General features: G+C 38.4%; 1 protein-coding gene across 2 annotated transcripts in view; it reads right to left on the bottom strand.

Moving 5' to 3' along the window:
* The window catches only part of LOC149089349 (uncharacterized), a 60,427-nt gene extending 37,749 nt beyond the window's left edge, over positions 1-22,678 (bottom strand). For both annotated transcript variants that reach the window (XM_089238162.1, XM_089238169.1), the window contains exon 1: positions 22,291-22,678. In XM_089238162.1, the coding sequence (XP_089094288.1) occupies positions 22,291-22,349 (59 nt within the window). In that variant the 5' untranslated portion in view covers positions 22,350-22,678. The remainder of the gene's footprint in view (positions 1-22,290) is intronic.
* Between the last annotated feature and the right edge of the window lie 3,407 nt (positions 22,679-26,085).

The following is a 26,085-nucleotide window of genomic DNA, read 5'->3' as shown; positions in this document are numbered from 1 at the left end:
TTCACCGCCCAAAAGAGAAAATCGCAGTTATGTCTAGTAAAATACGACGTATGCTACCAGAAGACTGATTTACTTCCACTATTCGACACCCTCTATACATCGCTCTAGACCCGAGCCTGCCATATCCCCACCACACAACGTTGAAAACCGATAATGTTCAGTTCAGGGGGAAAAATGATCGCTTCGAGTTCAACAACCACCTACCTACCTACAACTAATAATCTCCGTGCATTAATCACGTGACAGTATGATGTATTAGAAGAGCAGCTGCGAGTACTGATACAGATCACTGCTCCTACTCCATTTTCTCTATATGTATATCCAGAAAAAACAAGGGCATGCGGGGAGGGAATGGGGGGGGGGTTGTACTTAACAAGCACTAGGAAACGAACTCACGTGTGCAAGGTACCCCCGCTGCTGAAAGGAAACACGAGATGTACCCACGCACTTCACGGTACATGTGTCATGTACCAGTTGATTGTCTTTGTGCTGGTTCGCCTGCACCAAACCAACACACGCTAGCTATTTAAACGAGATACATTTTCGAAAACAAAAGTTCTGTATCTTCGTTCATCCAAACAATTATCACATGCAGATGATTTCAATGAAGTTCTAAATACAATTCAATATACATTAGTACAATTTTTTTTACAAAAATATTGAAAAACTATTTTAAATTTTGATCGTTTGTGGGGGGGGGGGGGGCAAGGCTCATGGGCGGAGATACGGGGGGGGGGGGGCTCCCAGCATCAAAGGTGGAGTCGACTGATCTAATGTATATATGAATTGATATCATCATCATCGTGCCCCCCCCCCCAGCAACAATGACCGTGCCCACCCAGACTTCCAAGTCTATCTCCGGCTATGGCGAGGCTCCTCTGCGTATGAATCTGGCTTGGGTCCTGAGAATTTTTTGCAGTCCCATCATGGGTCCACCCGGGCAGGCGTTTTAACGCATGGTCTCAGGGTCGTAAAATGACCTCCTGAAAATAAGGTCGAGTTAAAATTTCTAATGCGAGCATGTGAATTGTTAGGAACGAATTTCTAACTAGACGTGGGGGGGCTCAGAAAAATCACTTTGCTGGGAGCCCATGGTGCTCTCAAGACGGTATCGCTTGCATGTGCGTATATAAATGACTGGTTGAATTAGCTCAAATTATGAAGAGGGTGCTTGATATATACACAGTCAGCCCCGCTTAATTGGGTAGCAGATTAGTGGATATCCCGCTTAAACGGATAAAATTCTTTGGAACCAAAATTGATTTCATAGAGAAAATGTTTAAGTTCCCTACTTAAAATAATATCAACAACTTTTCAACGCCTAGTCGAATAGTACACGATTCACTCCACTCAAGTGCAAATATATATTAACCGGTGAGTACAGTATAATACTTTTATCAGGTGAAACATTAGGAAATTATGGAAAATATGTTCCCAGATGAAAAAATTATAAAAAATCCATATTTGAGACTTCTGAGTGTTTAAGCTGTCATCAGCAAATTTGATTAAATTTTCTTATTTTATTTTCGTTCTCTGTACCGGTGCTGAATGATTAGGCAAAGAAACAGTAGAAATCACAAAAGGTTTTGGAAACTGATATTTTATATTTTTACTGCTTCAGAAAAAGGTGACTATACAGATGACAGCAAAAGAATAATTTCATGTTTTAGGCATTGCAAACTATATAAGACATTTAAAAAAATTATACTAACGGCGTGAAACGACAAATGAATTGTTCCCGCATGCTTGAAATACCCTACGCAATCGAATAATATGTGCTGGAACCGTCGATATCCATTTAAGAGAAGCCGACTGAATTTTTATATGTAACTAAAATGGCCAGAAATGCTGGTCAATCAGAGTCATGATATCAATACCTAACAAAAAACATACAAATATGCCGTCTTCCGTAGTATGAAGAAGATTTCAGAAACGAAACCTGAATGCATACAGATTTTGGCCGAACCCAAAAAAATGTGCCCCACAGTTTCGTGCTTTTTCGAATATTTCGGTGGAAACTTTGATGGACTCAAAGATTCGCGTGTTATCGACACATTCCTGTTGGCATTCACGAATTAACGTAGAAAAAGAAGAGATTCCGGATTCTCTTCACAATCTCTCAGAGTAATCAGTTCACGGAAAAGAGAGAATAGAGACAATCTTCCGAATACGATCTCATTCAATTGGTTTGTAAACGCGGTGTGTGTGTGTGTGTGTGTGTGTGTCCTCTTCTTCTTTTTCATTATCATACGTGCATAGATTTATTGCAGTATACATATCTGTTATTTCCTGACCTTGAAGTAATAGCTGAGAAGAAAAATAAAGCAATACAAAGAGATGAGATTACAGGAAAGGAGAAAAAAAAAATGGTATCACATCACATACATACAGACAGACCATACCACCCCCCTCCCCCTAAGATTATTTCATGGATAATTCAAGCGTGGCGGTTGGTAGCCGACAAGAATTCCATCTCCTCACTTCTATTTTATTTTCTCCTCGAGGCGGTAAATAAAATTCCGAAACGTACATTCTTTTGTTTTGCGGCGTCTGTCGAGTCTGCAATTTGCACACAGACACTTCTTTTTCTTTTATCATGAGAAAGAAGAAGAGTTTTGAATCTTATTTAGAGTCGGAATGAAACAGTTCTATAACCTTGAACTGCTTCTTTTTTTTTTTAATGCTTCTATCTCTGGGTTCTGAGAAGGCTTATCGATGTTAGAAGACGACGGATTATTACGGAACCACACGCGAATAATAACTTCGCGGGATCTACTTTTTTGATCCTCCTTCTCCCTTGGGGGAACATTACGAGGCTATTCGATTTGTTTGATATTGCTGAAAATACAATGATACGAACAAACGCCGAAACTCTATTTGGAGTTTTTCTAATTCAGAATAATGATGCAGTGCGCAACAATTTCGCTTTAAATGACGTGAATATTGAATAATTTCTCCTATAATAATTTTCAATCTTTTACAACAGAACCTCAACACATAACGAAACCATGCGAGTTATCTCCAATGAGTTTTATCTCCCTTTTTTTATTCTACTCGCTAATTTGGAAGCACTATTATGGGTGCGTGGGAAATCCTAATCTCAACAGTCATGGTCAACTGTTTCTGAAAAGTAGGATTTATTGGTGGTGACGACTGACGGGATATAATATGAGGTTGATGACATGCAATCTTCTAGACTAGAAGAAGCTACATTCGGGTGAAAGAAATTCTGCTTCTTCTCCGAAAACTTTATGATCGTTGGTGATGTTTCGTCTAGACCAGCGGTTCTCGACCTTTTTTGACTCCCGGAGCCCTTTTAAGTAAAAAAATTGTATTTACTGATTTATTTTTACTATTTAAAAATATTTATAATTATTTTATTTAAATTTTACTGGTTTTTTTTATTATTTTTCTCGAGCGGCTGCGGAGCCCCTGGAGAGTGCACAAGGAGCCCCAAGGGCTCCGCGGAGTACCGGTTGAGAACCGCGGATCTAGACTATCTATATTAAAATGCAAATATAGAATAATTATATGGTGGGTACAGTCTGCCCGCTTAATCGGGTAACGGATAAACGGATAACCCGATTATACGAATAAAACCTCTTGTACAAATTTTTTCACCCAGGAGACAATGTTTACGTTCCCCGCTTAAAAACATTTGGATTCAACAAAAACTGCCAATACATATCAACCACTCTATACATAATATTTTTTTTTGGATGAAACATGCGATAATTGTTGCAAATAAGTTCCCAGTTAAGAAAAAACCTAAAATCGAAAGTGTGCTATTTGCTGGCCTAAAAGCTTTCTCTTTCAGTACAATTAATTATTTTACTTTATTTTTGTTCTCTGTTGAGCCCTCTTTTGTCGCCCTATAGAGAGCACTAACTTTCACAAAGAAAGTAGACGTCCAGAAGGTTGGGAAACACTGGTGCTTATGCTGTATGTGAATTATAGGTGAATTCGTATCTTTTAGATCAAATTGATTATTGGGACACTTTTTATTTACAATATCTTCCTACATTAATTTCTTTTCCCGAAAATGTGGTTCATGAAAAACATGTAGGGCAGTGCTGTAACCAAATTATGCAATATGGTGTTTCCAACGGGCATCAGTGATGTCATCTTCATATGAGAGACACTGCTAAATGATTTATAGGGTATAGGACGAATTTTTTTCATCGGTGAGACGCCATGCCAATCTTTCCGTAGAAGAGACAAACATTCATCCCCACACACGAAGGGGAAAAAAAAATCCATCTTGTGTTGACTTTTATTGGAATGTTGACATGAGCCACGTGCTGCTGCTCCCCACGCATACGACGACTCCCCATTAACACGCAATTCACTTTATACTCTATCTTCCAATAAAACATTCTAGTGCCACCATCTCGTGTATGGAAGCCCATGGTATGACACAAAACACATATCTCAAACCGCTAATCCCAAACGAAAGTCAAGGTACGTGGCGCCGTCATCGTCATACTCCTCCTCCACAGCAGTTGAGTGGAAACACATACATGTGTGTGTAGATATATTTAAGGGATTAAATTCCACTGCTATCGCACCAGCTGGGAAGGACGGTCAGAAAAGGGAGAAAAAATAAATAAAAGCGTTGAGTCATGGCAACGACGAAGTCGGAACTTTCATGGGTATGTGGAATATCCGAAATGGAAAAAAGTAGGAGACTGGTTGGTGGATAGGGAGGCAACCGGAAAGAAGCACTGCCAGTGCAATTGATGGTGATGATGATGGTTGCTGATGACTTCGCTAGGCAAAACGAAATAGTTCCCCTGAGATAGAGAGAGAGTGTTCCCTGTTTTGCCTAGTCATCATTTTTTTGTCTGTCTTTCTTGTTCCCATCCTAGTGGGAGGGTTTATTGAGGGAATCTGGGGTAAATTTTCGGGTGAGGTCGCCGTTTTTATTCCAGGAGAAGCATAAAAAAAACTTCATCCTAGGTTTCACCCTTCAAGAATGAATATGCGTTTAGTTCCGGATGCAATTACCGGTAGGATATCGTCTCCCACACGGACAAGTGACGCATTTTGTGCTCAGTGATGACGTACATTAGCTTACCGTGTGCGACTTAACTGAGGTGAAACTCGTTGGAAGTAATCAGTATGTATTACATGTGTGTGTACATAAAAAGTATGGGCGTTAATGTTGTAAGAAACGAAGACAAACTCTGAGGTGAAAAACAACCAGAAGTCTGTTGTACTTAACCAATGCTTGGACGCGTTTCAAAATGAAGGATCTTACCAAAATTTTTATTTGCTTTCGTTTTCAAACATGACATCAGCTTCATGCTTGATTTTTTTTTTCCGTTAGCTTCTCAGGTAGAATTTCTACATCTATCTTCAGCTACATATTCGTTTCTGCTACAAGTGTTGATTTTTTCCATTCCCGTGATTCAAGTTTAACTTCATATTGATTTTTTTTACATCTAATAAGTTTTTTAGCCTTACACGTGTTGACTTTGTTATACCATCTTTTTTCATGAACGCTTGGACTCATTTCAAAGCGAAGGACTTGCCAAATTTTCAATTTTGCTTTGGTTTACATCTGACATCAGCTTTACGTCTGTTTTTTTGTTTGACGTTCGCTTCACGTGGTATTTCTACACCTGTCTTTAGCTTCACAAACTTTTGCTTGCATCCACGTGATTCGAGTCCAACTTCATATTGATTTTTTTACACTAGTTTCTCGTTTCACATGCGCTAATTTTATTGCTCTATCTTTTTTTCGTGAATGATTTTGCCAGATTTTCGATTGCTTTCGTGTACATCGGACTACAGCTTCATGAGTGTTGTTTTTGTTTACACCTGACGTAAGCTTCACACGTGGTACTTTCACATCTGTCTTCAAGTTCACACATGTTGTTTTTGCTTGCATCAACGTTATTCACACACATGTTCAACTTTATTGCACTCTTTTTTTACATCTGATATATTTCAGTACTGAAATCTTTAATAAACACTTCAGATGTGTTTATTTCGTATTTAGGTTTATTAACAATCGTATATCTACGATTTTGACAATTTATATTCACTTTCGTAGATCATTGGAGAAATGGTGCGGAAACAATCCGCTTTTGTTTTAATTACGATACGACGCTCCCAAAATTCAGCAATAGAGACAGAGATATTGATGGGGAATTTGTGAAACGATGTACGGTTGCGTCGTGTGTCCTCCATTGAAAGTTTTCGTTTTGCACAAGTCATCATACAACTTCAATAATCTATCTACTAATGCGCACCTACGACATCTTCACCTATTATGAAACGCCAAAACCATGTTTTTAAAACCAGTGTCAAATCACATAAGTGTTGCATATATATATATTTTTACTGGATTTCCTGTTTGTTCAAGAGCGCGTCCTATACATCAGCAATCATAAAAGATTACGGAAGAGTATTCATAAAAATTGCCCTACTTTGGCTTTATAACGCTGACCTGATAATTCAATAACAATTACTGACCACTCTAATTGTTAAAGCATAAAAGATGAAAAAAAATATAACAGGTTTCGGTTTACGGGCTGCCCTCTTTTATATTATTATATAGTATGAAATAACAATATGGAAACTCAGTGGGAGTTTAGTAAAGAATAATAGAATGAATCAAAAGAAGAAAAAACAAAATAAAATACGGTTGAATGAACTGTAATTTCGCTTTCATTTGTATCATCCCTGACAGATATAGTGCTACATAACTGACCATTACGTATACGGAGGAAAAGAAGTTTTTGACCGTAATTGCGGAGCTTCTTTTTTTCTGTGTAAAAACTGTATATTCTTTTTGTGTATGTGTGTGAGTATATATAATTTATATAACTTTTGTTTAGGAATAAATTGCAGGTTCAGGTAGACAATCGTCGCACTGTATGAGAGTAAATATACGAGACCATCGAGTCGCTATTTTCGTGGGAGAGAAATCGTAATTTAAGCAACTGGATGCGTAACACTGACATTTTCTTTTCGAGGTTAGAGCGAAGAAAAATTCAAAATAAGGACCATTTCTTTTGTTCTGGTAACAATAAATATAAATAGATTTTTATATTCGGCGTTTTTACTTGATATATTATATCAAACTGTACCGGAGTCTCCTCCCACAAAATTGCTCCGTGATTTTACTCGATTTGAGATTGGAAAGTAGACTCCGTACTCGGAGGCTACGTCTCGTGTGACTTTAATTAAAATTCTAGTTAATTAGCATATACTCTCTCATGATTCCCATTCAAGTAAATACTAATTAAGATATATTGTGATTATTCAGGCATGTTTGCTTTTTTTTTCTTCTGTTTTCTGACTTTATCCATTGAGTGCAATTTGTTTGAGTTGTAAGACGGCATGACTAATCGCAAAAAAAAAAAAAAAAAAAAAAAAAACAAAAAAAACAAATCTAGGCACCAGAACAATTTTTTAGGAGCCAAAAAATTTTTCACCTGAGCAAAAAAAGGTCCAAAATAATGTTTCTATTGAGTTTTCCAGGGCATAATGACCCCCTTTCCCTTCACGCTGGCAGACATGCTGATATAAATTCCAAACATTTTGTGCTGTTTTTGGACTCTAATTTAGTAACTACACAAGGAAAATTTTTTATATAGGTGCCAATACCGATACTGGCCATTGTCATATAATATACCTTGACGACCTCGCACCTAGGATTTGCCAAGCCCTGTTGTAAGACGTTACTCAGATTGTGCCCCTCCCCAGTGGTTCGAAATTCATCAACAATGTCTGAAAATTAATGTTTCAACGAATCATGGAAACTGTTTGAGTTTTAGTTTCAAATGATTAAAATTGGTTGTTTCTCGAATCCCCACGCCATGAACCGTTCTAACAATTCGGAGATGCTGCACTTCTTTTAATTCCCTCGAGTCGCCATTTCGTGGGAGAGATGCCGTAATTGAAGCAACTGCATGCGTAACACGGATATTTTCTTTTTCGAGGTTAGGAAGAAGAAAAATTCAAAATAAGGACTATTTCTTTGTTCTGGTAAGAATACATATAAATAGACTTTAATTCTCAGATATATTAAATTCTACCGGAGAGAGACTCTGGTAAATTGCCTCCCACAAAATTGCTTCGTGATTTTACTCGATTTGAGATGGGCAAGGCTATTACGTACTCAGAGTTTCCAACTCGTGTGGTTTAATTAAAGTACTGGTTAATTAGCATATACTCATGATTCCTATTCAAGGAAATACTAATTAAGGTCTATTATGATTAATGAGGTATATATATATATATATATATATATATATATATATTTTTTTTTTTCCTTTCTGTTTAAGACGTTGCCATTGAATGTAATTTGTTTTCGTTGCAAGACGTTGCTTAGATGGAGTTCTTGCCCTGCGTGTGACTCGAGAGTCATCAATAACGTCTCAAAATGCATGTTTCAGCGAATCATGTATAAACTGTTTGAGTTGTAGTTTCAAATTATGAAAAATGGTTTTTTCTTGAATTCATGCCATGAACCGTTCGAACAATTTAGATGCTGCACCCCTTTGAATTTGCTCAATATGTTCGGATATCTTTTTATTTTATGCCTTCTATGGTAATGTTTTAAACTCATTCCCCAGCCGGCTCTCTCGCCATTTCTTTTTTTCTTTCAGCTCCAGCGTCTACACCTTAATAACTGTAATACAACCTTTCGACACCTGTGATTTGGAAAGTAGGAAGATTATCACGTTTTGGCCCACCTCCTATCATTTTTGAACGTGACCAGAAAGTTCGAATGTTACGATATTGCCATCAAACTGCACTTGGGTGTTACGATAAGTGGAATTCGGAAGAGAAATATCAGCTATACCAACAGCATATATAAAATCCATTTGAAATTATTGTAACAGTATTTTAAATGTACTGGATGCTTTCGGTTATAAAGTGGAGTTATGTTTTAGGATCAAAGAATACGCTGCCATTGCTCAGTGCTTAGAGACCAAAAAAACTTGGTGAATGCCATAAATCAAGCTTCGAGCTCAGTCTTGTCACGTTTTTGTATAGAATGATAAAAAAATAATAATTTTATATAATTATTAAATTTTAAGAAATGAATTATTTTTGTGACTACAGGCAGGATAAAACAGCCTACAACAGGCCTACACCGGTACAAATATTCAATCATTGCACTTGGTAGTGGTAGTAGGACAAAACAGCCGCTGCTGTGCGGTCGTGTGAACATCGTGAGGATACAAGTTCGAAACTCGTTGGCGACACAGTGGTAGTCAGCCCCATGAAATTATGAATATTTTAAATAATAAAATTAGGGGGTGATTGCCTGTCACGGCAGCGTGTCCGTGAGCCGTTTGTTTGCGGACATTTGTCGGTGGTTGAAGTTTATGGAGGCTGCCCAGTTCGGGAAACCTTTATGCTCCTCCGCTGTGGCCCACGTCTATCTGGATATACTGGTTATATCTCCTAAGGACACAGCAGGAGCTTCAGTCAGACGGATTGCACATCGGTGATCAACTGAAGTTTGTTTTCTGCGGTTGAGCCCCTGCATTGCTACGCATGTATTCAGGACATACCTTCCAATATGCATCAATTCCGGTATGCATCTATTCTTTAGATATTCCACGAAGGAATGTTTAAGGCAAGGGTTATTAACCTATGGGTAGCGATCCAAAAACATGGGTTACAGGGGCTTCCGAGATAGGTAGTTCAAATTTACTAACAGCCAGGGGTTCGTGAGCTTGGTTCTTGGGGGTCTGCAGGCGATGTGCGTCTGTGCACCATGCATCATTCGCAATTCTTTTGTATCTTTTCATAATTGCATTATTGTCTATATGCTCATATGTGTGTATATATATATATAACTTCTATAACTATTTTTCGTGGGCCCCATTCGTGGACTGCAGGCGAAATGTGTCTACCCTCCTATCCATGTTCCCCCATATCTTTGTATTGATATATCACTTCATGTATAACAGTGCGGAAGTGTGTGTGTGTGGGGGGGGGGGGGGAGTGAAGTTGTGGGAGGGGGAGGGGTCCTGCTGTTGGTTGGCTTGTGGCTGTGTGGCCTGGTATGGGTTGTTTGCTGGTCTTGGATGTCGTTGAATTTTCCCATCGTGGCCCACGTCTCTTTAGACGGACCAGCTTATATCCCTTACGGGATCAGAGCGGGGGTCACGGTTGGTCTGGTGGTGGTGGTTCTTGAGCTATGGGTCACGACCCAAACTTGATTCTCAGAAGCTTCCGACATATAGGTCGCATAAATCCACTTACAGTCTGGGATTTTAAAGCTATGGGCCACGATTCAAACTTGAATCACAAGGCCTTTCGAGATGGGTCGTAAAAATCCACTTTTCACAGCCAGGGAATCTTGAGTCATGGGTCACGACCCAATTTTGATTCGTAGCGGCTTCTTAGATGAGTCGTGAATATCCACTTACAGTCCTGCTATGAATGCACTCTATTACGTCACTTGTTACACTAATTTCGAAAAACCAAGAGTCCTATGGGTCGCGAAGCTGATCTTGTTATTTTTGAGTCGCGGCAGGAAAAAGTTGAGAGCCCCTGGTTTAAGAGGCATGTATGGTCAAATAGTAGCAGGACGAAACAACGAACGAACCACCATGGGGGTTGTTTATAATAACAGCATTAAATTCATTAGTATCCAGTGAGTTTAAAGCAGTCAGTCATCATGGAAATAACCCACAACCCTATCACGTCTAGAATTCATTTATTGCGTTTTTTTTACTGCTTCTAGATCCGTCACAAGAGCCATACAATACTTATAACATGCACCGGCTTGAAATTCCAAAGGGAAAACGTTAGGGTGGACCCCAAAATTTCTTTACCCTTGTCAAGTAATAAATAATCATGAAAAGCGTTCAGTGTTAGCAGAATCCATGAAGGATGATAAGTTCAAGGGCAATGTATATATTATATTTATAAAGAGAAACAACAGCAAGCCATGTTTGTGAATACATTGCAGTGTTAACGGCAAGCCCTTTTCTTTTAAAAAGGAAAGAAAAATAACACAAGGCATGAATGTAAATAATGGTAGAAATTCTTCGCATTATTTACTTTGCGTGACACACCTGCTCTAAAAGTTTTTTTCTTCTCCATTGAAAATAATGGGGGAAAACAGCTAGAAATTTCGTGTCATAGGGATATTTCATGCTAAGTTTGTACCTGCGCCACCTGTTAGCCTTCATTTTTTTTACACACATTTATTTTGTCATATTTTTGCGCGACTAATAACGTCGTCCTTGGAAACAAAATTTGAATCATTTTGAACAATAGCGGAAAATTCACCTTATGCTATCGGGGAATTTATCCACTAATGAAGGAAAAATGAAAGAGACCGTGAAAAAATATCCAATTGCGTATGCGGAAAATTCCTCGACAACAAATTCACCGCTACACAATCCACCAACATGACAATCAACCGATGAGCACTTGATCCATAAAGTGACATAGTGAGTGAGTGAGTAGGTGAGAGTGAGACAGTGAACAAGTGAGTGATTGATCAGGGAGTTAATGAGCAAATGTGCAAGTGAGTGGATGAATCATCAAGTGATTGAGCAGGTGAGCGAATGTGCGAGTGAGTGGATGAATCAGCAAGTGATTGAGCAGGTGAGTGAATGTACAAGTGAGTGAGCAAGTGCGCAAATGACAGCAGGTGTGCAAATTAGTGGTGAGTGAGCAAGTGCGCAAATGACAGTAGGTGTGCAAATTAGTGGTGAGTGAGCAGATGAGCGCACGCACGCAAGCGCACACAAACAAACAAATGAGCGACTAGGTGAATAAGCAAGTGAGTGAGCAGGTGAGCACACACAAACAAATGAGCGACTAGGTGAATAAGCAAGTGAGTGAGCAGGTGAGCACACACAAACAAATGAGCGACTAGGTGAATAAGCAAGTGAGTGAGCAGATGAGCGAGTGTGAGTGAATCGTTCATGAAGCTTATTCGCTAGGTCATTCACCAACTCATTCGGTCACTCATTCACTCATGCATCCACGCACTTGCTCAATCACTCAGCCACACACTCACTGGTGACGAAGTGTTGTCGGTGAATTTTCCCAGCGGTGAATTTTCGTATCGTTGAATTTCGTGGTGGTGATTTTTCTGTAAATCTGCCAATCAGTACCGTGGAATTTTCTGGGGAAATTTATAACTACTCAACGATATTATATGGCACATTGTTTTCAAATGAAATATGCTGCTCGAGCTGAAGATTATATGAATACTTCGTTTAATACTTTGGATTTCCTGTGACGTTAATGAAATGCTTGAAGGGGCGCCGAGAGGCTCCATAAACAAATATTTCAAGGGTTTCCGTAAAGCTTCATCTCTGATTGTTTGATAAAAGTATCCTTAAGTAAGTATTTTGGGAATCTTCCAGAAAATGATTTTTCGATCTCTGGGTAAGAAGTGAAATATGTTTAAAACCCCAGAATCACATAGAAACATGCAGAGAATATTTTTGAATCGTTAAAAACGTACTTCAAAGATATATATGCGCAGTCTATTTGATACATTAACCACAAGCGAAAGGAAAACCCCTCTAAGCCGTATGATTGTTATCCCACTTTCAAGTGAAATATATTTTTAGTGGATTCTCTCTCCCCTGAGTTATGTACGCATGAGGAAAATCTGAGAAGGAATGCCTCTTGAAAGATTTCCTCTCGACATGACTTGAGGGAAAATATGTCTCTTAAAATAGATTGCAAAAAAATGTCTCTAGTGAAATATGTTTCAGAATTACACGTGGTGGGATCGGCGAAGGCATTCATCCACACCAGGGGGTCTTCAACGAATACTCTATTTTGCCGTGGCCCGCCGACAATTCTTGGAAAATGGGTAAAAACATTGAAAAACGAACAAATTGGGAAAATTATTTGATTACGCCTGAGAGAGGGATTCTTAACGTATGGGTCACGACCCAAACTCGACTCGCAGGGGCTTCCGAGATGGGTCGTACATATCCACTTACGTCCAGGGAATATTGAGCTATGGGTCACCACCCCCACCCAATCTTGATTCGCAGGGGCTTCTTAGATGAGTCATACGAACCCACTTACAGTCTGTTAAAAATTCACCTATTGCGTCGCTGTTTTCACTTAAACTGGAAAACAAAGAGTTATACAGAACAGAACTGAATTACGGAATAATTCATATAAGAAGTAATTAATAAAAAACTTTTTCAGAATTTTTGTGAATGAAAGGATTTCAGAACTAAACGAAACTGAAAAATTAATAAAAAAACGAATTTCAGAATAAAATAAGTCTTCAATTATTTTTGCTTCCTATTCAACTCGGGCCACCGTTAGCCTTCCTTTCATAATGTCACTGTAGATAAACATTTTTTTTCTATTTAAACACAAAGTTACAACCAAGTTCTTGAATGATTTATATTATGCACTGTTTTATTCCGCTATATATATATAATCTATATGATATAATAATCTGGGGGTGGAGACTATGAAACAAATTTGCAACCAATAGTGTCAATTCAAAATAGATGTTTGAGAACCGTGAATAATACTGCGAGTCCTCCTCATACTCCGATAAACAGAACCTTAAACTCATTACCTTTCAGATATAATGTTGTATAGTGAATTCTTCTCACTCTATACCAGGATAAATCATTATGTGTTGTAAATAATAATATAACATTGCTGAAATTTCTACTTTTCCATACTGTCAAAAAAAATTTTTCCGGAAACACATTTTTACTATTTAGCTCCTAAACTTTACAATGCATTTACCTTTAGAAATTCAAAATATACTTACCTTCACAAAATTCAGAAAAGCCATTTGTAAATTAATCTTATCAATAGACGATATTGACTTATACTTTATATCCAATAGCAAAATTATTATTACTCTTATGCCTGAATGTGCTATAATAACTCAGCATCAGGAATATGATATTTATTTGAATGTTTTATGTGATAATTGTATTTGCACACAACGAATGTATTTGCAACTGTATATAATTATGAATGCATGTGTACATTTATAATTGTTATTTAAACTGTTTGATGTATGGATGTATTTTCTTTAACACACAATTTTGTGCATCTACTCATTCCTTTTACTTATAGTTTGGTCATAAAAAAATTGCCTACGGTCGACTGTACAGTCCCCGGCATCTTGACGACTAATAATATACATTATTATTCATTGTAATTTATAACATATCTTAAACTGGAATAAAATTGAATTGGAAAAAAAATTACATGAGAGAGAAACTCTTGCAAATCTGAAATTCTAAACACGCCAGTATGAGTTGGTAGCCCGCGGGTTTCGTGGGAAGTTCCAATTTGGCTTTCAATAACCGAAAGGTTGAAGACCCTGCAGAATGGAAATCGCAAAGTAAAAAATTAATATTCCAGAGAATCCTTAGAATATGGATGTTGAGTCATTCGGGGTAACTTAAACGCAGAAAAATTTATTCCACCCCAAACCTCTTCAGATAATCAATGCCCATATTCCAAAGTCAGCACTTTTTTTTTTTTTTCCTTTCAGTGCTATGAATAAAAGCCAAAGTGACTTTGTTTGCGGAGCTCTCATCAGCAAGTCCAGGTTCGAAAGAAAATTGGCAAACGTGAGGGAAGAGAAACTTCGAAACGTCAAGTTTGTGTTTCTCCCTTCGAAGTTCTTTTCATGGAGATGAGAGGTTTTTCATCCTTATCTGTGTATGCGAGTTCCCCCTCTCTTTCTTCTGTTAATGATTATTCTTTAGATTACTTTTATTGGGTGGGAAGTTGTGTGTTGATGTGTTAACAGACAGTTCCACCAAACGTCGAACAAATTGGAAGATTCCCACCATTAGTAGCAACCGAACATTCGAGATCTTTGCACGCTCTATTGTAGAAGTCTCAACGATACATTCGAGATAACTGTGGGGAACCTTTAAAAATAATTATGGGAAGAAGATTTTAAGATCTTCTTAAAGTAAGTTTCTTCTTTTTATTGTATGCGGATTTCTGAAAAGACAAGGTAATTAATTTCTTTGAATGCAATTGAAGGTTATTTATGGTCGTATACAGGTTTCAGTGATTGCAAATGCATCTTTACAGACATATACTTTTTTTAGGTGCTAATACATTGTTCAAGAGTTCCAAGTCTGTTTGTCGAGACATTAATCATGATGCACTAAATACCTGTCCCAAACTTTAGCTTTGGAGGAGTATGAAAGCTGGTTATTTAAACTTTAGAATTCAACCACGTTTAAACAAAGGAGTGGGAACAAAACACTCCAAATAGTCCAGGTACAAACATTTCAATCGATAGATGACACTATAGTAAACGCCCCTCCCCCCCCTATTCCTTAACCACTTTCCCGTGTCAGATATGGGCATCTGCTTCTTCCCGAAATTGACTAGCCCTTGCTAGGCCAACAACACTTTCTATAGAAGAAAGCCTCCGCGCGAAGCTTTGGCGTCACTGAAGTCGTCCATTTCTACCTGTAGCCAATGGATACAGCAGACTGACGTATGCGAAATCTTCACAGTTTTTTTTTTTTCAGTATATCCAATGACAATGGGTGAAATGGACGACGTTAGTGACGTTACGAGATTCGCGTGGAGGATTTCTGCTATGGCTAGTCACGGGCATCGTAATCTTTTCCCCTAAAGGGTGAAAAAGTAAGCATTTAATCAACAGTGCACAAACGATAGGGCTTCCTGCAACAGCGATATAATGGTATCTAGATATATAATCTTTTATTCTAATTACATAGATACATAATCTATAAGTTCCTCGTTGTTAATTGGCTCGAAGTACCTACTGAGCATTGAGCTCTCTTCTAGGTTTCTCTACTTGGGTCGAAGCGTCTGTCTCCAGCATATTCAGTTTTATTTTTGCCTTTCATTAAGACCGCAGAGGGCGCTAACTTTCTCAATTAAAGTAAAAATCTTAAAAAAATCTGCATAAACGCCATATGGCTTCATACGAGATGTATTAAAATTTAAATAATAATCACGAAAAAAAAAAGATTTGATTTTTGGCAACAATAAAAACTCTTTTCCCTGCAAAAGGACAGGGAATTTCTAGAGCTTGGGGATGTCTTAACGATTACGAAAAATTCTGATGAAGGAGACTGGGGCGAAAGAACGAAAGCTTGATCAGAGAAAAAGGAAGGGGAAAAAAAAAATCAGAAATCGACGGCGCCGAGACTAATTTCTTTTGCAACGTTTCCATGATGAAAGAGCCAGAAAGACATTAATAACGGTGCCATGATTAGTCAAAAAAAAAAGCAGAGGAAATCGCCAAACATTTTAAAAACGGTGAAATTTCTTCTGCTTCAAAAGGATGGTTACATAGACAGTAGGAAAAGGAGGAATTTTAATGTTCAAGGCATTGAAAGCTAATATAAAACATTTTACTAACTATACTAGCGGTGTGAAACGGCGACTGTGAATTGTTCCGCGCATAATCGAATAACCCCGCTTAATCGTTTATTCCTGTATATGCTAGAAACCGCTGATATTTGTTCGAGCTAGGTCATCTGCATATCTCAGAATTTCTGTTACCAACTCCTATCCGTGGACAAAGCATTTTAGAAAACTATCTTTCTGGTTCATACGCGAAATGTACTTTACTAGCTATAATACCCGGTGATTCCCGGCTTCCTCTCAATATATTGGGTTCATTGAAGACGTGACAAACGTTTTTAAACGTAAAAGGAATAAACATGTCTGAAAAGCATTGTTTGGGGACCGCGCGGTACAAGAGTAAACATTTTGAAAGTCATTGTTGAGGCTTACAAACCATTGTTACCTGACAGATTTTTGCCCATTTCGGGCATTTGCTCAGCTCTGAGGAAATTTTAAACTACAGCCTATTATTCAATCCGGGTCTTGTTTTGTATATATGCAGGATTTAGCGACGATAGGTCTAAAATTGTAGATTTGTATAGAGAACATATAGACACACAGAAAATCAACTTTATATATGTAGATGTAAAGTAAGATATGCACTTTTCCACCATGCAAGGTATGCTCCATACGACTATTACCGATCTGAGATGACCCTTTTCCCATAACTCCAAACGGACTGTATAACCACCATTAACCCAGGCATGGTGAAATCGATGGAGAATCTCTCAGGCTGTCGGAATCACGTTCAGTAGCAATCAAGGAATCACAACGATCGCTACTTGGGTGAAGGAACACAATAAATAGGAAGACATAAAACTCTCCTTGTAATAAAGGACAGCTAATTTCACAATGGGGGTCGTAAAACGGTTCTTCACCGGCCGGACTTCCTTGTTTTTCATCGCAAGCATCTTCATCGCCAATATGCGATACACTATCGATCATATATAATCTGCATTCCTTATCTACAAATAACACGTGAATCACGAACGTTTCAACGTACGGAATATGGGGAATTACTTTCTAACTAGAATCAACATGCATCACATACTGGTATCCTACAGTCAGGGCCGCAACTAGTGGGGAGCATGCGGGTTTGGTGCTCCGGGCGTTGGACCACAGAGGGCGCAAATTTCACCCTTTAACCTATCCCTAAAAATTACAAGAGGGCGCACAATGCGTGCTTGCCTCGGCCTACCAAGCATTTAGTTGCTGCCTTGCCTAAAATGACAATAATGGCATCAACGGCGTCACGTGACCACACGGGTTCAAGGCCACACGTTTTGATTCTTTCATTTTTCCCTATCCGGCCTAGCCTAAAAACATCATCTACTACTACCACTATGGCCCCCACATCCTAGAGCAGGGCTCCTAGGCTGGGATCTTTTTCGGGCCCACCCCGACCACTTTCACGGGCCCCTTCATGATGAATTTATAGCGTGAAAAAGAAAAAAAATGGTGAAAATCGTCCCGGGTCCCAGGGCCTTGTCAGCCCACCCCTTGTGGGGGCCATGACTACCACCAATTCATACATATTGCTTAGATAACAACGTGTTTCCCTGTGAAGTGTGCAACATATCCCATATTTTTCTAAATATTGTATTTACAGTAAACTTTTTTTTGTCACGTAAGAGCATTCATGGTACCTCCATTTTGCTTAATATAACCACTTAAAATTTTTATTCTCTAGGTATTTCAATGCCTGTCAACTAAAGGGTAAAGGTGGACCTTTTCCTGTAACTCCAAACGAACTGTATCGCCATCATTAACCCAGGCATAGTAAAATCGATAGAAAATCCTCCCAGGTTGTCAGAATCACGTTCAGTCGTAATCAAGGATCTAAACGACCGCTACTTCGGTGCATGAACATAATGAACTAGGCGGACATAAAAACTCGTCTTGTATAAAGAGCAGCTCATTGGGGGCCCATAAAACGGTTTTTCACCGGCCGGACTTCCTTGTTGTCCATCGCAAGCATCTTCATCGCCAATATGCGATACGCATCGATCATACTCTGCACCCCCCTTATCGACAAATAACGTGAACGAAACGATCACGAACGTTTCAACGTACGGAATATGGGGGGATTACTTCTCAAGCAGAATTCGAATCAACATGTATCACATACGGGTATCCTATAGTCATAATAATGGCAACAACGGCGTCACGTGACCGCACGGGTTCAGGCCGCACGATTTGATTCTTTATTTCATTTTTTTTTTCCTCTCAGGCCAGGTCAATAGTACGGTACACGCCGGGTCCGAAATAATCATCTACTACTACTAACTCATACCCAATGCTCAGATAACAGTACAACGGGGCCGACACAAAAGAATGACCATCAAAAAAACAAAACAAAAAAACAATGGCCTTCAATAAGTACTTCGTGACGGCGGCCGTAACATCGTTAATGGCCGAATAACAAAAAGATTGGTTCTCTCTCTCCCCTCTTCTTTGGAAAAAAATGTCCGCTTTTTTTTGGTTATATTTTTTTTCTTAGCTTTTTTTTAAGGGTCAACGGGAGATTGATTAGGTAATGGTTTTTGAACACAACTTCAAAGATTTCCTCAACTTCCTGCTCTCTCTCTATATACGAGATATGGACAGTTGATTCATGTCTCTCTGCAGGGTTTTGCCTTAGTATATACACTTATATATTGTACAAACTCTCAATGGTTTTTCTATTTATTTAGGGGAAAAAAAAAATCCAAAGAAATTTATTGAAGCGTTCACACAGAACTGGTTATCATTTCACTAACCATGGGCTGTGGTAGCCAATGGTCTCCTATAGTCCGTAGTCGATCAGATTCTGAAACTTCGAATGCAGATTCTTTAGAAAGATACCCGATACTATTCTTTTTTCTCCCCCTTGTCAGGTCCAGACACGAGGCCCACGCTACTAATTAAATTAGCCATTGTCAAGCGGAATGCGCCAGTGACAGATTTCGCAATCGCGTGTTTGTGCAAACGCGAAGGAAACGAGCGTGGTGCGTTCCGAGTCACGCGTATGCATGCCATTACAAAATATGTTACGTCTTGGTGGAAATGATCATTTTCGAGATGTCTGGGCTTGCCATTTCCTTTTGTGGCACCAATATATCATAAATAATACAATGTATGACACGATAAAGACTAGTAAGACTTGAGATAAGACATCTATGATCACACTCATTGGATTCCGTATGTCTTAAACCTTATCTTGAAGTTTCGCGGCACTTAATTTAAGTCAGTCTTTTTCAAAAAGGGTTTCCTCAAGAAAATGCGCCTGGTATTCACATGAGCAAGTGGGGCATTTAATAATACGGCCCCTATAATTTAGAGGCCGCATATTGAAATGGGAATATACTGACTGACAAAACATCTTTGACACTAGTCATGGAAGCCTCCTAATGCCTGTTTTGCCATTGCTATCTGAAGTCATGATCTAGCTCTGCCTGGTACCAAACGTAGACGTTAGAGGGGGTCTCGTGATGCGCTTCCATCTCCTCCTCTAGTATTATATAGCTACTATTAACTTATTGATATATGCGTTTCCTCTCACGGGGATATGGCATTCATACTCTTTCTTAGATCTTGAATTCCAGAGTCAATTCAGTGGCGTTACCATTCAAATTTGTGGCCCAACGGCACTCTGGCCCCAAATAACGATTTTTCACGTAAAAATAGCGAGATATGTAAAATCATAGTATTAATTGAAGAGGTGTTGGCTCTCGTGAAAACCGCAGAACATGTTAAGAAAGGGGTCACGTTAAACGCTAGGCTTGAGTAAGGGATTCCCAAACTTTTACGTTCAAAAGTGGGATTGGGATTTCAAATACCTCTCTTCTGTTTCGCTGGTTTTTCGTAGTTTTTATCAGCAATTTTTCCCACTAAAAATAATTTTTTTTTATTGACTAAAAAGTAATGGTTTTCCTCTCTTACCTTTAAAGATGCCTACGCAGTACACTGACTACTTTTTCTCCACATTTTCGTGTTCCCCTCCCCCCCATAATAAAATTAATGCAACGTTGAAAAATTATTTCTTACACATGAAATCGCTGAATTACAATGTAGATGGCAGTCGTGCTTATTGGTGTCATGAATTTAACCCTTCAGTGTTTTAAAAATTTCCGTGAAATAAAGGTTTTGCTTTATAAAGTAGAGAAACGAGGAACTCCTCTAAAATCGCAGTTGCTAGGTTACTCATTTAATCATTTTTGTCGCACCACGGTCATATTCTCTGCACACGAGGGGCTAATTAGACCGGGACCTACAATTTATAGCCGATTCCGAACGGCAGGCTTGTTTTTTATACTCATCGAGAGGTTGGTGCACTAACCCTTCGATGAGGGACTCCCTGCGGTAGCAATTTTTTCTGCGGTCATGTCGCCATTTCTGTAGTACTCCTTTGTCAGGAAAGTTTTCTGACAAGGACGAACTGGGTGGCTGCTACGTTACTAAAATGAGTAATTATTCCGCACAGGGAGTTGATATTGTTTACATTGACCCTCTTTCAAGAATTCCAATCCGACAAAGCACAAGGGAAATGAAGATAAAATTTTTCCTATCGTGAATTTTGTACGCGAGTTACGAGTAACATATGATCGGAACGTCACCCTCCAAATCATTCGACGTGTCAAACATTCAAATGAACTATTCATATTAAATTTTGCTTTATTACATTAATTTATTGCTTTTAATATTAATGTCGATTTATTGGGAGTAAATTAAACTCTTAGATTTAAATCATTCGTTTTTTTGTAAAATAATAATTACAATGTGGAAAAAAAGTGTTGTATTAGGTCGGATGTTGAACAGCGATAGTAATCGCAATATCGTTTCCAACCACTGTGTGAAATTCGAGTAAATTTTCAAGCTGAGATTGAATTGATATTAGGTCTACGTATGAAGCGGCGTGAGTGGACGTAAGCAGGATACTTAACGGTACGTGTACCATGTAAACATTCCTCTTGGGAACTTTTAATGAATCAGTATATGCCGGAATGCGAGTTCTGGATGTATTGTGTGGGGCTTCTGAAGTATTCGTGTTGCCAAAGTTGTGCACGTTTCGTGCTCTTATTGGTGCCGTCACCCGTCTTCCACGAATTCAAGTGAGAATGAAAAGTGCCTGAGTTGTCATGCTACGTAAGTACCGTGTTGAAGGTGTGCCTGCTCTCTGTGGAGAGACTTTTTCAAAACGCGGGCTACAGCCCAGGGCGGCAAGTTCACATGGGCGGAAAACCTCGACAAAGGATGGCCAAGGAAATTGAGTTTCAACTTTGAATATGCATGATACATTGCTTCAAATATGCGTAAAAATACATTGTGTAATTAAATAAGATCCAATCCGGTCCCCGTATTGAAACCCAGTCGTTGGTATAGAAAGAAGGGCACTCCAAGGGCCTGGAAACTAGGCCGTCACCAGGGGCTCACCCGGAAAGATAATATTGATCGAGGGCCTCCGATGACTTTGAACGGCAATTAGGATCAGCAGTGTCAAAATTATAGGGACCGTAGAGCATTAACCATGATGCTGTTAAGATTTTCTACCCTGGGGGGGTTAAAGGTATGGGTCCCCACAAGAGTGTGAATGACATTGTTCCAGTCCGGGGGAGCGGGACGATTCTTGTAATTTTTTTTGTTTCAAAAATTCACTCAAAGAAATTCACTATGGGGGGGGGGGGGTCAGAGATACTACCCCAGGAGCCCTGCTTCCGGATATGGGGACCCCACATCCAGGCCATGGTAAAAAGCTCTTAAAATACAGAACGACAACGGACTATTCCCTGAAGTACGGAGCAGCATATGGTCGTTCCCATCAAATTGTCTTTTATCCTCCCAATGCTGCTGCAGCCCCCGTATCACACCCTCTCAAAGGTAATTCAACACCTCATTATTACAGCATGAACACATAAAATAAGATACAAAACAGCAGTAAAATTTATGAAGATTCGGAAAACACTGACTCACCTTTTTCCGCGTCCAATTTTATCCAGCTCGACGTGTCTGAAGTCATGTACAGGAGCCATGGGAAAAACTTTTTTTTATCGTGTATAAGACAAGATTTTTTCGTTACAAAAAAAATAATAAATCAGTCCCTTGTCCCTCTTTTTAGTAGAAGCACAATATGAACGAAATCTTCGAAAAAATTTATACGGAGAGAAGAGAGAAAACGCCACTTGTTCCGTCGTCCGCTGCGTGAGAGGGAGAACTTTTTTTCCAGCGATATTGACACTGTTGTATCGGGCGAGAGAATGAGAGACTTTTGCACTTGTGCGTTCACCACCTGGCTTTAGCAGACGACAGACAACAACATAAAAAACCGCCGGCCACGGAGGAGGCCCCTTAAAAGGCCTGTGAATAATCTCTCTCTCTCTCCTTCGCTGCTGCGGCTCCCCCGATGACGTCAACTTCCTGCACCTAACCAGCCAATCACAGCGCGATCTATATTCTCTCCCCCCCCCCCGCCCTTTACACACTATATATTTTTTTTTGTTCATTCCCGTCTCTCCGGTCTGGTAGCCGTCGTGAAGTTCGTTTTTCCTTCTGCTACTGTTCCTTCTTTCTTTTTGAATATTAAAATATACCAGGAATATGTAACTTGAAATTATCTTCATTCGAGTCACCGTTAGATAGTAATGTTTGTTTTATGTTTCGTATTCATATAGGAACTGAAATCACGATATGATAAGGTGTTTTGTGTTCAGTGTTATTTATCTACTTACAATATTTAAATTCGCGAAAATAAGAATGACATCATTTTTATACTGATATAACACTGTTTGAGTCATGGAGGCGTTCGAGATTACCAGTATCCGTCAAGGTTTATAAGATCTTATAGTTTGTCGAAGTTACTCGTTTGGGAATTAAAATTTTCTCAGTATCACATAAATTTTAATTTTAGTATTAAGCGTTGTAATCTAGACGCAGATGTATTTACGGGGGGGGGGGGGGGGTAAACGGGCTATAGACCATTGCCAACAAGTTAGGAGGGGTGGCAAATTTCTGTGGTCGGGGCCATTCAAGTATTACGTAAGCAGATTTTCAGCCATTTTTGACACCCTCCCCCTCCCTTGTCAGCAAAACACTGACCCCCCCCCCCTCCTCCCCTTGTCAGCAAAATTTCGTCAGCAGCTTAGAATATTCCATATCTTCAAAAAGGATGGTTGATGACGTAAGCAACTTTCAAATCTCCCCCCTTCCCCCCCCCCTTGTCATCAAAAGTCAGCAAATCCGAACTCCCCCCTCAATGCTGACGTAATACTTGAATGACCCCTTATATAGAAGAGTTGATTAACTTTGCCCAAGAATATTAAGAAGCCACCAACGAATAAGGCAAAGGCAACGAATAAGGTAATTATATGATCCCTTATAGCCAAGGATTTGCCGAGAGTGGCAAACTACGCGCAACTCACAGACCGCAAAACTATAAATCCACCCCTGCACACTTTCACTGTTAGGTTTCACCGAAATATTTCATGTTCAAGAGTTGACGGATTCAGATGTGAAATAATAGTGGATTGACTCGAGAGAGATTTGCGGTAGACCGGGGTTGTGGACAGATAGGGGAAGCTAAAAAAATCACTTCAGCTGATGCTTAATATGCCTGCATTCAAGCAAACCAATTCAATCACAACTCCGGTCTATCACCATGGGCAATTTACTACCGAAATGAGTTGTGCCGGAAGTGTGTGAGTATGCGTTCCTATCAGTCTGAGTGCGTATACAGTGTTGTGTCTAATTTTTCAGTGCTGCCATCCTAATTTCAGAAGGGAATTGAGTGAGGTGTAATGATTGAATAATTTAGCGTTGTAACTCTGTTGCTCCCTGTGGTGAAACTTTTTAACGGGGAATCGTTAGGAATCACAGAAAATCAACTTCAACCGACTACCATTGTGGCGCCGGTGGGGTTTCAAACCTGGGTCCTCGCGATGGCCTAATGTAACCTCAATTTTGTGTCTTCTTGCTTGGCGGCGGTCCTTTGGTGCCACACGCATTACCACGTGGTTCCACGTCACGTCAGAGTAGTGGGCAGGCACCGTTAGAGAAGTTTCTGCAGCATCATGGGAATTGAGATGTCCATTGGCTCAAAATAGGATAAATAAAAAAGTAATTGATCAAATTTATGATGATTTACGTCGGTAAGGACTTGCATGATATGCTTCAGAAGCTATAATTATCCAGTGAATTGTTCATTCAATTTTTTATACGGCTGTGAATATGTTTGAAACAAACTTTTAATTTGATTACTCTTATGCTCTCGAAATAAATTTTTCAAACTTGCTTCAAAAATACTAGCATATAATTTATCAAGTGAATCATTTACAAATTTTCTATTCGGCTATGCATGCTTGAAATAAATTCTTGATTTACTACTTATCCTTGAAATGAATTTTTAATTTTTCGATATCTACTGGAACGTAATTTTTCCCGATAATGTATATTTCATGTAATTTAAATATAATTTCATTACATGAAACATTTAAATTATAATTTAAATTACATTTTTAAATTTCTGAGCAGCAATTTTAAACATTTTTTTTTCTCCTATGGCGCCTATACATTTTGTAACCTTCGAAAACTCTAAAAATGTACATAAAATATCTTTCAAATAATATTAAATAATAATAATATGTCTTGCGGTCGCTTCAAGTGACAGATATGATCATTTTTTGAATATGTTACATTTATATTGGATGTGTTCAAAATTTTGAACGGTATGGATAGGATAGACCATGATTTAATAATTCGCCGTCAATCAATTACTTTTACAAGGAGACACCAGTATCGATTGGTAAGGGACAATGCGAGGTTATGGTGTCGCAAGGAATTTTTCTCTAATAGGGTTGTTAATAAATGTAATAGCTTACCCCCGTGGGTAATAAATTCTAACATAATTGACACGTTTAAAAAGATAAATATGTTAGGGGTAAATCGAGAAGTTATCCATACTTAGAATAAGACAAACATAAATACATTTTATGGGCATTGTATAATATTTTATTATGTATGTATATATATAGTGTTTACAATTTTTGTGATTGCATTTTTTATTGGGTTGCTGTATTTTAGTAATATATGACATTTATACTTGTTATGAGCATCTTTTTCTCAGCCACCTCGTTGGGCAGTTTACCTGTTGTGGCCTTGTATTTGAACACAAACAGTATGATCAACATAAATTGATGGAATGAAATTTTTGGAATTCAATATCAGTGAACACGAATTTGAAAAAAGAAACACCATTACAAGATATTATAGTAAAATTAATTTTACAATTTTTTTTATGGAATATTAATTACTACATTTTATACCAGTGAATAATCATTTACGCGATAAGTATTTTAACTTTAAATGTTCTTTGAAAATATATTTTATTTATTTTTGATTTAATTCGAAATTTAAACACCAAATTGCGTGAGAGAATTTAGAATAAAATCATAGAGGATATGTATATATATATATAATGTACGGTATACGTTATATAATTTTCCATACTGTCATGACAATATAAAATTATTTTTTAAAATTTATTAGATTTAATTCAGCGACTAGGTAAATATATTTCAACTGATAATACTAATTTTCGGAGGACAAATTTTTTAACAATGATTTTGCAAAAGATTTAATACAATAACAATTCATATTCATCGATCACAACGATGACAATCAAATAATTGTTTGGCCATGAAAGTCTTGTTATTATTATTAGCGATTGTTCATTACCTGCAAATTGAAAATTGTTTTCAAGTCCAATAATAATCT

The sequence above is a fragment of the Pholcus phalangioides genome, unplaced genomic scaffold, assembly GCF_987345545.1.
Source record: "Pholcus phalangioides strain wild (caught in Gottingen) unplaced genomic scaffold, Ppha-v1.0 ptg000002l_1, whole genome shotgun sequence".
Taxonomy (NCBI): domain Eukaryota; kingdom Metazoa; phylum Arthropoda; class Arachnida; order Araneae; family Pholcidae; genus Pholcus; species Pholcus phalangioides.
The sequence above is the reverse complement of the archived record's forward strand: the minus strand, read 5'-3'. Positions and strand labels throughout refer to the sequence as shown.